General features: G+C 40.6%; 1 protein-coding gene across 2 annotated transcripts; it reads left to right on the top strand.

Moving 5' to 3' along the window:
• Positions 1-1,440: 1,440 nt before the first annotated feature.
• On the top strand, positions 1,441-14,641 carry CSRP3 (cysteine and glycine rich protein 3). Of its 2 annotated transcripts, none has more exons than XM_069016436.1 (6): positions 1,441-1,544; positions 7,275-7,405; positions 11,136-11,304; positions 12,673-12,808; positions 13,278-13,371; positions 14,474-14,641. In XM_069016436.1, the coding sequence occupies exons 2-6, from the start codon at positions 7,294-7,296 to the stop codon at positions 14,551-14,553; spliced, it is 591 nt and encodes a 196-aa protein (XP_068872537.1). In that variant the 5' UTR covers positions 1,441-1,544; positions 7,275-7,293; the 3' UTR covers positions 14,554-14,641. The 2 variants fall into 2 exon arrangements, with proteins under 2 accessions (XP_068872537.1, XP_068872536.1); XM_069016435.1 differs by lacking the exon at positions 1,441-1,544 and adding an exon at positions 4,215-4,361.
• Positions 14,642-15,187: the final 546 nt, after the last annotated feature.

Here is a 15,187-nt window from a genome sequence, read left to right as displayed (position 1 = left end):
AAAACTAAAGGTTGTTTAGCTGCATTTTCCCCTTAAATCCTCTGCCAAAACCAAAGGGAAAATTATTACATTTGGGGGCACAACCTTTTTCTGCAAAGTTCCCTGCAGTTGGTATGGTGCAGACCCATCTAAGTACACGATCTATAAAACATGAGTGAAGATTAGAGAAGATTCATCTCTCTCACACGTCAGGGGTCCTAACCTCAGTCACCAAGGGTGCAAACAAAGATTTTAGAAGCTTGTCAGTGCTTCCTGTGTACTCCAACAGGGAGCTCAGGCCTGCCCCAACCCCTCCTCACTGCCCTCTTATGAGCCCTCATACCACACACACTGCACTGTCCCCTCTGCATTTGGCCTTATCTGACAGAACAGTTCCATTAACTATCTGGGGAGAACAACCAAAAAGAGATGGAGTCCAGCTCCTCTGCTCAGGAAAAAATAGTCCTCCAATTTTACACCAAGGATGTGCATCATAAAAACCTTATAAAAACCTCTGCATTATAAAAACCTTGCCAGACTCAACAGCAAACACATTTATAGGTTCCTAAGAGTTTTCTTAGCACCCTCAGCTAACAGACCCCTAAATCCTACAGTCTGACGTGGAGACGTCTAATTTCCTTATGCTTCCATGAAAGTCCCCAGGTCAAGACTTTCAGCTTGAGAGTTCTGGTGTTTAACTCCTGGGATGGGCCCTTTCCTATACAACCAAGACCAAGATCCTGAACAAAGTTGCTAAATTCAGGCATCTGTTCAGAAAGTGAGAATTAGCTTCTAAACCTTTAAAGCCCTTAAAATAAAACCCTGTAAAAAAGTGCTTCAGACTTTACTGCCCACATCTCTAACACATCTGCAGCCTCATCCATTTCCACGGGGCTCAGTCAGGCATGGCAAATAGAACTGCAATAATTACACAGGCTAAGTATTATACATACCTGTGTTAGTGCCTGAAAACAGCGAAAAAGGAAAGATTTGAGTCAAAAGCATAATTCTCTGTATCCTAGAAGACAAACCAGTGCATCTATCAAACCATGAACTGCAGAATGAAATGCTATTTAGTTTAAAACAGTTGTTTTCCAGTTTATTAACTGTTGTTAATAAAACCTGCTACAAACTGGTTTTATTATTTTTTTTAACAATTATTTTGGTAAATTGCTTTTGGCAAAGTGAACATTAATAAATAAATCCTAATTTCAGGGACTGTTATTTTCTGATTCACATTTAAGCAATGCAGTAGAGCAAATATAAAACTTTAATCTTTATTTCTGATCTGTCAGGAATGTCCTTTAGGTGTAATCCGAGGGGCTGCATTGTTGTCCACCTACTCACAAGTGGACATAAGGGAACAAAATGCCAGGCTTTTGTCAGAGGTTATTTTCAGCTTGGTGATAGCAATGGCATTGCTCAGATCCCTGAAACTCTCACTCCCCTCCCCTCCCAGCTTATAGGGCTGACAGAGGTGGTCACTGCATTTAAAGAGAGCAGGAACCCCTCCCGTTCAAACCCTTTGAGACCTAAGAAAAGAGGGAGAAACTTCAAGCCACTCGGTAAGTAGAGTCTCATGGGTTCTGCCAAAAAGGGTTTGGGTATTTTTTATTCCTAACAGATGACAGAAGCAGCTTGCTGCCTGACAAAGAAAACCACGTAGGTATGGTACAGAAATATGAGTCCTACAGAGCAGTGTTTTAGGTTTGGAGTAGCCAGCAGAAAGAGAGATTCTTCTGGCTCAGCCAGGCGAGCAGCTACTGGTGTTGCAAGAGACATTCATTTGGACTAGGCAAGACTGGATAACAGAAGTTTCAGAACGTTTAAAGATTTTGTTACAAAGCTACAGAATTATTTTTCTGCAAACAGTCAGTCTTTAGACAGCACACACACAATGCATACAAATTTATGTGCTTTCATAATAGTATCCTAGAAGTAAAAAAACAAAATAAAACCCCCCAAATCTTCGAAATATTTAATGTCAGCAACCAGTCAGTTTCATATCAAATAAGAAGAAAACCTCTACGCAGACTTGACAGAAAATGACTGGATAAGAATGCAGGATGAAAGAATTATTCCCACATCCATCATTCAAGAATTACAAGAGAACTCGATTGGTCAAGTCTTCAGAAAAAAAAACCCAATAATTCAAATAAATAAATATATAAATACATAAATGTTTTTACTATGGAAAGTTTTCTACCTAAAGGTAAAACTATTTCTGAGAATAAAGCCTTGTTTGCAGATAAAATAATTCTGTGTCTTATCTCAATCATCACAGTGCTATTTCAAAGTCTATAATAGTTTTGCCTGTCACTTAAAGGACTTAGTGCAGGGAAAAGGATTTAGAGAAGGATCTTGTGGAAGGAATAGTGAAAGCTGATAGCCCAGGATTAGGCCTGGAAAAAGGAATGGGTCATTTGTACAGCAGGGTGCAGCTTTCCACAGCCACATGGATCAGACTGAATTCTGGGGGTGAATGTACAAGCATGTGAACGTGGGGTGTGGCTGGTTTCTAAGTCAGAATGAAGTTCCTTGATCTAGTGTCAGGATACCATATTTTTTGAAGATGCAATTCTAAATTTCCGCAAAAGGGTGCACCAAGGGTGTTTCAAAGGAAATGTGGCATCACTGTGCTAGAAAATAATAGATAATGTGGAAGAACAGAGATGAAAGCAAGGGAATGGGACACTATCAGCTCTCAGCAATGCCCGTCGTGCTTCACATCAAGTCAGTTAAAATCTTTTGTTTCAAAGGGCCGCGTGTAACTTAGCGTGACCAGCATCAACGAAAAACCAGTATTTACTTTCTTGTGTCAGTGTTGGAATTGCCATCCCTTGACCTCTCTGTCTTGCTTGACTGCAGAAATAAGGGAAAAATGCAGGTTATTATGAGATCATGGTGGAAGCTGACTAATAAAATTTACCCGTAGCCACAGTCCAGCTGAATGCATTGGAATATCAGAAATATGATTATAAACATGTAACAAGATCACATCTCCATCAGATGAGCTCAATCTTCAAACACAAACGTTCCCCCTGTTGTGAATCTCTCCTGCTGAGGGAGAAACGTGTTCCGCAAGGGGCTGGATTTTGACAGAAACACCTCCAGGCTGTTTGAGATGCAGTGGCAGGAATTGTGCTTTGCACTGCAGACACATCAAAATAAAACCTCACCCTGAGTGTTAGTTACAGAGAAAAACTACAGCAGCACTTTATTGCTATTATATAAAGGAAGACATGTCTTGTTACCCCCACGGTGCTGGTGGGGTGAGTACGGCTCAGGACGGTCAGATGAGTCATGGTGGTCACAGGACAGGTCACAGCAGAGCTGTGATTAGATACCAGAGTGAAGTCCTGGCTGCATTGGCATCTCCCGCAGACTTCAGCTGGGAAAAGAATTTCAAATATGGCCTTGATGCTTTGCATTTCAATGTAGACAGCGATGTTCGAATTTTATATTATTATTGCTTGTTCGTTAGGTAAGGAATCAAGGAATCTCTATTCTTATACTCTGAGTCTAGACCAAGCAGCTTAGCTGGGACTAAAATGGAGAGAGATGCAAGGCACAACCCTGCCCACCACTCCCCATTCAGCATTTCTACTACCGGTGGTCACAAAGACCAATATTCCCCATTCTGTTTATCCTCTTCAAAGCCATCCCGTAGCACATGTGGCACTGAGATAATCCTGCCAGCCACACAATACACAACTCTGCAGTCCATTCAGATAAGAGCTGAGCTCTAGACTGTCAAATGCATGAGCACGTGGAAGGGAAAACCTTGTGTTTAGCAAGGAAACACCAGAATTAATTCCAACTAATTGATTAATTTCATTTTTTCACCTGCAGCACAGTCAGGCATTAGCACTGCCTTTTACTCCTTCACATTTCATCAGGCCCGTGCTGCATCCACCACCCATTTAGATCAATGGATCAAAACACATTTTTGGATTATATCCTTATCAATAGCACTTTGATTAGAGTAAGACACTCTGGGGCAGTGATGTGACACCCAGATTTGTACAGTATGACTAATAGCCCAAAAGAAGATGGCTCACAACGTTTTCATGCCTGTGCAGAACACACCAACACTTCAAAGGCTTCCTTGCTCCAAGCCCAGCCTACAAAGTAGTGATATAAGCTCCAAATAATGGGAGGCACGAATCCTTGGCTGCACATCTCATGTATAAATTCTGCTCCATATAGAAGCTGCATTCTGAAGAATGATACAAGCTGCTGAGTAGCAATTGAGCAAGCCCAAGAACACTCCTCCAGCTTAACAGCACCCGGAGTGCTGTTTCTGTGTCACACATTTAGGATGAGTCTGCTGCACTTCCCACCAGATCACCAGAATATAACAAGTACCATGTGATGAGCAGGTATGAAAAGTTAACCAGATTAAGACAACAATGTCCAGGGAATTTCAAGGGGATTTAGACACTGACACCCAATGAAATTATAGGAAGTGGAGACTTTGGATCTACTTTTTTTCTGATGACAAATGGGAGGCCGAGTTCTATTTGCACATTGAAAGGATGGAACTTTATCCACCATTATAATTTAGATGAGTAGAAAACTACGAATGTCACACCCCCTGTGGAGGTCACTTTCTCATGGTAACCCTGCTGAGCAGGAAGCATCCACAGGCATGGCCACTCGTCTCCAGAGGGATGAGCAAGCCCTGACAGAAAGAACAGAGACGTGCCCTGGTACCTCACCCAGCTGTTCCTCCAGCCAGCACAGACATCATGGCATGCACTGCTGTTCTTACACCAGTATCCTTATGGGAATATTTCTGCTGTGCCTTTCTTCTTTCTCCTACAGCTTCCCATCAGGTGATGCCAAAAAAAACATGGAAAATGTGTATGCATGCCCAGTCATGTTACTATAATTAGCCTCAGGAACAGTGGTTCTTCTAAGAGCTGTAACCACAGCCCTTGACAGCACAAGGTTCACTATCACATTTTATCAGACTTTTTCAGAGATTATTTTTTCCCCCTCAGCTAATGATGTAATTGGAACTACTTTCCAACAGCTATCCTTGCTGCCACAGACTTGGAGGCTTGGTTGCCTTTAAGGAGAGCTAACACAGCAGAAGCAGCTTTACAGATACCAGAGGTACAAACCACTCTCCTCCCAGTCAGGTGTCAGTGCTGCCTCAGCTGGGAAGGGATTCCACTGGAAACCTGATTTGAAAGGGAACACTGTAGACACAAAAATCTCATTTTAATTTTCAAGGAAGTGTCACAAAACTGATTTTTATCCACAGTTGCTCTTCCTTCTTTTAAAATCTTTGAAGAATCGCTTGAACTATTTTCATGAGTGAAAAAAAATGGCACCAAAATAAAAGTACTTTAAAAACAGAAGAAAATATAGAATGGCAGAGTGAGAATAAGATTTTACCTACATGAAAGATTCCTTTCTGTTCCTTTATCTCACATTTAAAAGAAATAGAAAAACCAATTTAACAGTGCTGTTCAGTAAAGGCCTCACTGAGTGAGAGATCAAATTCATCATCCATTCATTGTGCACAGTTAGTTTTATTTCTTATTTCAGCTACATGAGGTGTTTTCCTTCTCACTTGTTATATTAAACAGAGTTAGAAGAAAGCTGAGTTTTCTCTTCCTTTCTGCACCACTACTGTTTTGGAACTGCCAGAGCAGTTCTGCTCCTGAGCAGCCTCCCAAGAGAGCTGGGAGGGTCTGGAAGAGGTTAACGATGCTGCTGCTGTATGACGGCAGAGGACTGGGCTGACTAAGCTGGGGAAGGTGTTCAGCTGAGCATAAATCAGCCTTGCAAAGAGGAGGAGAGATTGGATCTTGCACAAGGATGACAGGTACACTGTCTAGTGAAGGTACAGTCACAACAGTGACTGTTTAATTACATCGGTTAAGGATCTGCTAATAACTGCCATAGTAAGGCAGAGATGTTTGGATATGCTGGTATCTGCACTGTTCTCAAACACTGACTGCAAAACCTGCCTCCACTGCCATCTCTCCAGTGCTATTGCTTCAGTGTGTGCACCTTCCTTTTGCTGGACAGACATCTCTTTCACATCACTTCAGGATTTTTGGTCTTAGTTGCCAGAAAGGATTGCCTTCAGGGTGCAGAGCTGGCATTGTTCATTTCATTCTGGAATTCAGAAGATTACAGTACAGAAGTCACTGAGATGATGATAAGCACAGGACATTAGTGTCCAGTGTAAAGATATAGTAAAACGTTAGTCTAAAGTGGAAACAATTAAAAATACCAGCTATGTTACATCACTGCAATGATAAATTCCCCTCTCTCTATCACTTGATCTCAGAAGAAAATTCTCAGGTAGCAGGCCTGATTCAGCCTTCGAGATCCTCCTCTTAGGTAAAAGTACCTTTTGGTGAATTTAGTCAAACACAAATAGCACAAGCAGGCTTCAAAATAACTATAATAAGAAGGTGACTGGTTTTCCAAGAAGGAGGAGGAAGGCCCGTGCCAGGAGCTTGGAACAACCCGATAATACGATGTGCAGATGACAAGATGACGTCCCACTCTTTCCAGAAACGATGACTCAAACAAGGAAACAGAAGGGCAGGCTGAGGGCTGGGGTTGTTCCAGGTGTGTGACAGCACAATCACAGGGAAGGGCACTGAGCCTGGCATCAGGAGACCTGGGCTGGGCTCCTGCCCTCCTGTGTGACCTTGGGCAAGGCACTCCAGTGCTAATGGTAATAGCAAGAACTGGAACAGTAATCACGGCTCTTTTTTTCCTCTGATGTTTCGAATTTAAATGCAATTGACAAAGAAAAATCCCCACACCTTAAGCACCTCAGGAACCTATCCATTATTACTTTACAGTGGCTGTGCAGCATAGTGATCTTGTGGCTGTTTCCTGAGGAACTCAGAAAAGGCTATGCTGGGGTATAGGAAAGTGCAGTATTGAAAGAAAATGACTATTTGATGGAAAACAAATCCTAGATCCCCTTTTCCAGAAGAGGGTTGAGTGATCCTAGCACCTTTTCACTGAAACACCCCACAACCATTTTATGTATTTACCATCACAATACCCCAAGCTAAGGAATATCCTTTTCTACAAGAGAGAATCACAGGGACTTAGACTGTCCCTGCCCCAAAGCACCAGTGAGGCAGCACCCTCACTTCTGATACCACACAGGTATGTAGTATATTGCAAGTATGCAGTAGCAGTTGACTGGAGAGGGGGGGAAAAAAGTAACAATTTTTTTTTAAAATCAAGCTGTTCCATTTAAAAGAATTCACATTTGCTGCTGTATTTATTTGTGTAATTTGATTTCCTAGGTTAACTCTTCAGATAAGGATGCCGAACTGGGGAGGAGGAGCCAAGTGTGGGGCCTGTGAAAAGACAGTGTACCACGCTGAGGAAATCCAGTGCAATGGAAGGAGTTTCCACAAGTCGTGCTTCCTCTGCAGTAAGCTGAGCTAAGTGGTTTAACATCACAGCACCCCCATAGCTCTGTATAACTCTGCCATTAAGGCCAGAACATTTATTTTTGTATTACTTGGCAGGTAGCTTTGTAGCCTTTTACCGGGAGCAATCTACCTCTTGGGCTCCCGGCTTTTCTTTGTCCAAATTTCAGATGGATTTTGTCAGGGACCCTAAGGTGCTGCAGAATCACAGTATCTAGATTCATCTCCAGGAAACCCCTCCTTCTATCCCACAGTGTGGCACATCACAGGCTTCCTTTAAGTTAAAAAGTCCAGGAGAACCAAACAAACAGAAGATTAATTTGTTAGACATTAGACAGAAGGATGAATACTTCTTCACTTTTAGGGGATTATTACTTTCACAGTGAATCCTGACATTAATTCATTTCACACTGAAAGCTGAAAGACCCTGGTATCATCAAAACCTCCCCAACACTCTGCACGTACGTCAGTCTCCTCCTTCCCATATTTCATGTAGTCCCATTTCACTTACTCTTTCCCTCCATACTCCTCTGTGATGTTTGGCTTCCAGGAATTTTGCTTTCTCTGCAGATGAGGTAGCACTTAAAAAAAATCAGAGAGAAGGTATCAATTCATTCTCTTGCCTTTGTGGAGAGAGAGAGAGCAAACAATTTGCTAAGAACTAGATGGCTGAAGAGTTTATTTAGCAGACAATGCTTGGGATTATTACCTTTGCAGTACAAATTCCAGCATGACAGTTTAAAAGCCACTGAATCCAATTATCTCCCTCCTTTCCTGCAGGGATAGAGACTTCTTATTTGGAGGCATGAGACTAATATTACATGCTTACCTGATACAGTGCAGCACTTTGCAGAACAAGTCCAAAGGACACACCTGAGCTGTCTTTGCCTTTCTCCAGGTGCCCTAAAAGTGATGCCTAAAAGTTCAAACGATGCCTTTAGTGATGCCTAAAAGGCCAAGTAAGAAAGGATTCTCTCAAAAGGTTTTCAGTTAACTGACAAGCTTCAGTCAATTCTTACTGAATGGTAAAAGAAAAATCTCAGTCTCAACTAGAACCTTCTTAACGTTCTGCCTATAACAATTAATACTAAATAAAAATAAAGACCTGTCCTAACAGAGCATAGTTATGAATATTTCTCAAGTATAAGCTTCGTTCTTAGCACAACTGAATTATTTTCTTTTAGTGATTCATGATAAACAACATACATCCATTATCTCTGACAAATATTTGGTCTGTTGTGGGGCTCTTCTTGGTTGGTTAGGGGTGTATTTTGTTGTGTTTTGTTGGTTTTTTTCCTTTATTTGCCCCTTGTAGATTTAAGTCTGAATTCAATTATTAATAGGTTAGATACTAAAAAAAGTATTCCCATCAGAAATATGTTTAAGGTCAAAACCTAAAGATGCATCTAAGTTGCCTGGTTGGCATATGAAAGGTATGTTAATTGGCTTTACTTTCCCCGTGATTCACATACACTATTCAGCAGCTCTGGATGCCTCAGTATCATGTATCACATTCATGGGCTTTTCTATGAACCATTTATAGGATTTCATTTCTCAACAGAAGAAAATCAATCCTCCCCAGCCTAAACTCAGGCATGAATTTACCTGTTTTGCTGCACTTTTGTGTATTTCTATATAAAACTGTTTCAAATATATCTTCTATTTCACATTGTCTTTGACCAGGCATGCAAAACACATCAGTATTTTTTGACTAAAGAGTTCAATTTCAGCAGAATTATAAACAATTCAAGCAACCTGTTAACACAGGAAGAATCAGACAAGCTAAACTATATATAATACTCTCTCTCCACTCCATAGTTTTTCCCTACAAATATTGTAGGAGAGAAACTTGTTTCCAGCAATCCCTCCATCCCGTGCAGACTCCTGTTTACCTGCAGACTGCTGTTTCACTGACAGCTTTTACCCAAAGTGCAGCTGTGATGGACATTTGGCAGGATCACACGCCATCAACCTGGATCTCCTCAGTGCTGGCAGGAGAACAGGATCTGTTGGCAGATGACAGGTCTCAAAGTTATTTCAACAATAGCACTTCAAGGGCTTTTGCTCCATCTGTTGTGGTGAATTGATACCCTATCCCTAAGGTACCAGAAATAGAAACACTTTATCAGCTGCTAGAGTTTCCATCATCCCTTAACTCCCTTAGCAAATATAATTATCATCTCAAAGCAAGACTGTAGTACAAGGAGATCAGGTTCACACATTTACAGAAGCTCCTCATTTTATTTCTTTTAACTTCAAAGGTCTTTGCAAATTATTTCCCCCTCCATGCAGTACAGGGAGGAGGAAAGCCACTAAGATAACCAGAGAGCTGGGGATATATAACTAGTCCTATATACTGCCTCTTAACAGCAACTGCTCTATGGGTTGGAGCTACATGATCTTTAAAGTCCCTTCCAACCCAAGACATTCCAGGATTCTATAATTAAAGCTGCAGGAGTTCCAGGGTGTAAATTCCCTGCGGTGGATAAACTGGACTCAGAGGAGGACATTTAAAGTAAACGTGGGGGAAAGGCACTAATCAAACCCTAGATAGCTCCTCCAGAGCTTGCACTTCCAGCCACTTCCAATACTTTGGTATTTCACAGCTTTCTGTTGCCTACATAAACTCAGCAGCTTCGTTTTCCAAGCTATGGACAGCGTGTGACTGGAATGCCCTCTGCAGGGCAAGCACAGGCTCTAAGGAACCTGGAGAGAAAGTTTTTGCCTATTTTTTCTCCACTTGTAATCAATCACTGTTGAACAGTGAACAGTTTGTAAGAAGTATTGAAATATTAACTTTTTAACATACTAGAAAATCCTGGTTTTCGATAGGGACTCTGAATTGAACGATCCTCTTCTCTCCGTGGGGTGGAGGCTGTCTCACACTGAGTTCCCAAAGTGGTGCAGCAAATGCATCACCAAGTAGTGAGGAGTACAGTTACTGGTTTTTTTCCCATTCATTATTAGTAGTGCTGTAGAGGACATAATTTGTTTTCCCTGATGAAAGCTGGGCATTCCTATGGCACCTTCTGTCCAGAAGTCTGCCAGACCTTTCCTAGTGAGCTAAGCTAAGCTGTCATTCTCTGTAGCAAACGTGATTTGTAAGAGGCCTGCTTGGGAATGACTACAGCCACACTCATCATCCTGGAGGAAGTCTGACAGAGCTGACACTTGCTTTGCCTTAGTGCCACAGCTCAAACAAACAAACAATGATAAAAAACCCCCAACATGTCCTGCCTGACTCCAGACGTGGTGTCGATGTTAAAGCCTCTTTCAGAAATACACCACATCAAAATAGCCTGGGCTGAGCTGAGAAAGCCACCACAAACTCAGAGCAAGTATTTTGAAAGGTCCAGATGCACAGTGGAATCAATGCCCCTGCAACCTGCTTTCCCCCCTTTTATAAGGTTTGGGAGTTTAGGATGGTTATGTCAAGTCCATCTTAAGCTTCATAGGTCTAGACAAACTCTCTCAGCAAGCCCATGATTTCCCTGGGGTCACAGGATAACTTCAGAGTGGCAAAAAGAGAACAGGTTTTGTGCACACACACACACACACACCCCTCCCCCCTACCTCAGCAACAGCCCAGTCAAGTTTTATACTGACTGGCTCATTGTCACATACTTCTCAAGTTAAAAAAGAAATAAATACTAATTGCAATTATTTTAAAACACATAAATTCAACTTTGAAAAGGCAAATGCTGATACATGCCTCTCTCTCCCTGTTTTCAGTGGCTTGCAGGAAGGCTCTGGACAGCACCACAGTAGCAGCTCACGAATCTGAAATCTACTGCAAAACCTGCTACGGGAGAAAATACGGCCCCAAAGGTGTTGGCTTTGGACAAGGGGCTGGATGCCTCAGCACTGACACCGGAGACCACCTGGGCTTGAATCTGCAGCAGTGAGTTAAATCCCAGTGACAGCTCCTTTTTCTGGTCCTACTTGTCTCTTACCAGGGTATTTTAGATATTTTATTCTGTTTCCATAACAACATCCAGCGTAAGGAGCAAAGCAGACTTTCCTACACCCTTTCCTTCCAAGGATACAGTAATTTACAGTTTTTAATGATGCTCAGTCTCTTTAAGCCTGCTTTACAAATTATCCCCTCCTTCAATAGGCAATTATTCTGCAGAAGCAGCCTTTATATGCCACCACACATGTAAATATTCACTTCAATTGTAATCTGCCATTTGTAGCACAGTGGTAAAATCACATTCACTATAGAAAAAGATAATTTTTTTTTCCCCTCTTAGAGGCTAAAATCCAGTTAAGGTTTTACTCTTAGAGAAATAATCACACTACCCCATACTGTTAGCTCTCCTCTCAATAGGGGAAACAACATTTCTAAATCCTCCCTGTGGTTTGAATAACACTTAAAAACACACTGAGAATGTGTTTGAACAAAGAAATTCTAATGGGATACCATCTTCCAAAAGCACATAATTAGCTCTGACAGTTCATTTTTATAGGATTTTCCTGCAATTCTCAAAGCTGCACATTTCTAAATCAACGATGCTTCTTCCTTCTGGTGGTCTAACTGTAAAGAAACCAATTAACCAATATGCTGTGTAGGAAATAAAAGCTTTAACAATGTATTTAACTGTAGCTCCTTGTACCATACAAATCCATTACGGGCAGAGTTCTGCATCAAAACTGTCACATCCTGTGGATATAATGACCTGTTGCAGTCCAACAGTCTGATAATTCAGAAATCATTCTGTGAAAGGCTTTATGCCCAAAGATATAAAGCACAGACTCCAGAAATAAAAAACAAAGCTACTTTTCTGATGTGCTTTTGATCCTAGGCCAGGTAAGAACCCCAATTCCCTGTCCAAATGTCTCACTGGCTAATGAAACTGTGGCATGCAAAAACCTGAATTTTTATTTTCAGTTTGATGAGCACCAGCAGATAGCCAGTTACAAAGAATAGAGACTTCTTGTATTTTCCCTCTTGCCTCTCAATGAGAGAAAATAGGTTTTTACTTAACTTTTCATTAAACATAATCTTTTCTGCACGTGGCTGCTGTCAGCTCCATGAACAGGTAACAGAACAGGTAACACCAGAGCTAACAGTACCAGCTTCTCAATCACACAACACAGAATTCAATAGAATGCTTTGATTTTCTTCTTTTTTTTATCCCCTTTTGCATGTCAGAGACCAGCAATTAAGTATTTTTTTTATACCTTACCAAAAAATCATGAAATCCTTTTTCTAAGGAAGATAGCATTTTTAAGTAGCATTTAAAAACATTGAAAACTTCTGTTTTAGGGGGTCACCAAAGCCTGCTCGCCCTTCGACACCAACTAATACTTCAAAGTTTGCCAAAAAGATGGTAGATGTGGATAAATGTCCCCGTTGTGGCAAATCGGTGTATGCTGCAGAGAAGATCATGGGAGGAGGAAAAGTAAGTAGTGACTTCAGCACTAGGAATAAACTCCATAGTTTTATAAGGGTGAGAAACTATAGCTAAGAGGTCCTTAATCATTTAAATTTTCATTCATGAAGAAAACATGAGGATGAATTTGCAAATTGCTACAACAGGATGTAGGTTCAGGTTTAAAATCTTGGGCTTTTTGTAAGCCACCTTCAACTTTTTGCTTCTTACTCATGTCTGAGGACCAAGCACTGATTACTGATGGCTGTTCCTCCATCTTTGGGTATATTCATAAACCTTTATTTGTAGTGGCAATTGAAAATATATTAGACAACGTAACTGAAAAAAGACTAACCTGGAATGACTAAAAATGGAAGCCACAAGATCAACAAAAGAATTTTAACCTTTTCACACCCCACGAAGCAGTACTTCTCTGTTTCTTGTACCTTTTGGCTGTGCACTTCCTGTAACACACAGTGAATTGTCTTCCTTTCCTCAGCCTTGGCACAAGACCTGCTTCCGCTGCGCAATTTGTGGGAAGAGTTTGGAATCCACGAATGTTACAGACAAAGATGGAGAGCTCTACTGTAAAGGTGAGAGCTGCAGAGAGCTGAAAGGTACAGAGTCAATCTAAAGTTAGTCTCTTCAGACCTAGGATTGCCATCCTGATTTACCTTGCTGTATGCGTAACAACCCCAGGAAATTTCATTTTGTCTCTTTTTAACAACTTTCTGAAAGCAAAGAGCTATGGTAACATTGCAGTTGCAGCTTCTACTATTAACATTCAAATTTTAAAGCTGTAAATTTCCTACGAATGTGACAACCTCTCAAATCTGTCCTCAGACCTTCGAACAGAGCACTGGCAGGCTCTTGTACCTGCACAGTCTCACTAAAATAAAAAATCCACAAAGATATGGATCTTTGGTCCTCCAAATTGGAATTCTTGCCAGTAAAACTTTAAAGATATTTCCACTGCATTGGTAGCAGTGCAGAAGATAATGCAAAAATGGTAAATTATACATCTAGATATTCTTCTCAGATCCAGAAAGTTCATAGACTCCACTTGACTCCTAGAAATAGCTTAAGGGGAAAAAAATATGCAAAGTTTTTATATCCAAAGCTAAACGTTATAGAGAGCCCTAAAGAAGAATACTGGAGTTCCAGAAATTTGGGTACAGTCTGTCAACCACAAGTGGATCAAATTGGCATATTGGGAGAAATATGCTCACCATTACCACTTGGCAGAGTTGTGATAAATAACTACACACACACTAACCAATACAGAGTTCAAAAGGAATTACCTAAATGCTCATCACTACTTTCTGGATTATGCTCTATTTCTTTCAACCTCCTTAAAAATCTCCGACTTACTCTGTATTACTCATCAGACCAAGTTTTACTGAGCATTTTCAGTCAGGAAAGTAGCTTTAATGAAAATATTACTTAGATCTAAAAAAATATATCGTTTCTTAATTTTTTTTGAGATCACCAGATGCAACTTCTGTGTAATTCAAATATGTAGTACCAGTTTCACTATTAAGACCTGGATAAACTTCTGGAAAATACACTATTTCAGATTTCCTTCCTTTTTATTAACTTAAATTTGATAGTAATCTCAAAATGAAAACCAAAAGACACTTACCTCTATCTGAGAGCCTTCAGAGTACAATTTACCTCCCCCTCCTTCTTTTGCAGTTTGCTATGCAAAAAATTTCGGTCCCAAAGGAATTGGGTTTGGTGGCCTTACTCAAGTGGAAAAGAAAGAGTGTGAATGAGAAGAAATGGATACAACAGACTCAAACTGCTGTTGATGCCACCAAGCTGTCAAGTAAAATATTAAACAACACATATTGCTAAGAACCTAGGGCATTTGATTAAGATTTTCCACCTTGCAGGAAAAATTTGTGTGTTGTATCTTAAGAAATTCTTAGAGTAGATTAAAAAGGTACAGTGATAAAACTAGACTCATGTTTGTGTTTAGTAAATAAAGGCAAGGAACCTCATGGAACATTATTGCTCTTTAAACTAGTACTCATCACATTTTAGACTGGAATTTTAGATTCATAGTGCCCCATTAGAATAGGGATCCCTTCTGCAGTGAAGGGTCCAGGTGTTCCCAGTTAGATTGTATTTTCCTTTGTTCACAATGTTACACTCTCTGTATTTCCACCAGTCTCCTAGTTGAGTTTTGAACATGCCAGCATTTGTGTTATGACAAGTAGATGTTATTTGCTTTGAGAGACAATTAAAAAGGATTTGAGATTCTCTCTCTCTGAGGGAGGTATTTCTAAAAGAACCCAACATTTTCTCAGAATACAGTGTTGCAAGTTTTGTCTGTTTTCAAGCTACAATAAAGTACTTACTGCTTCACGTTATTTTTATTTGTATTTGCTTGTGCTTTTACATTCT

This window comes from Aphelocoma coerulescens, chromosome 5 (genome assembly GCF_041296385.1).
Source record: "Aphelocoma coerulescens isolate FSJ_1873_10779 chromosome 5, UR_Acoe_1.0, whole genome shotgun sequence".
NCBI classification, from domain to species: Eukaryota; Metazoa; Chordata; class Aves; order Passeriformes; family Corvidae; genus Aphelocoma; species Aphelocoma coerulescens.
Note: the sequence above shows the minus strand (reverse complement) of the source record. Positions and strands in the feature narration are given on the sequence as shown.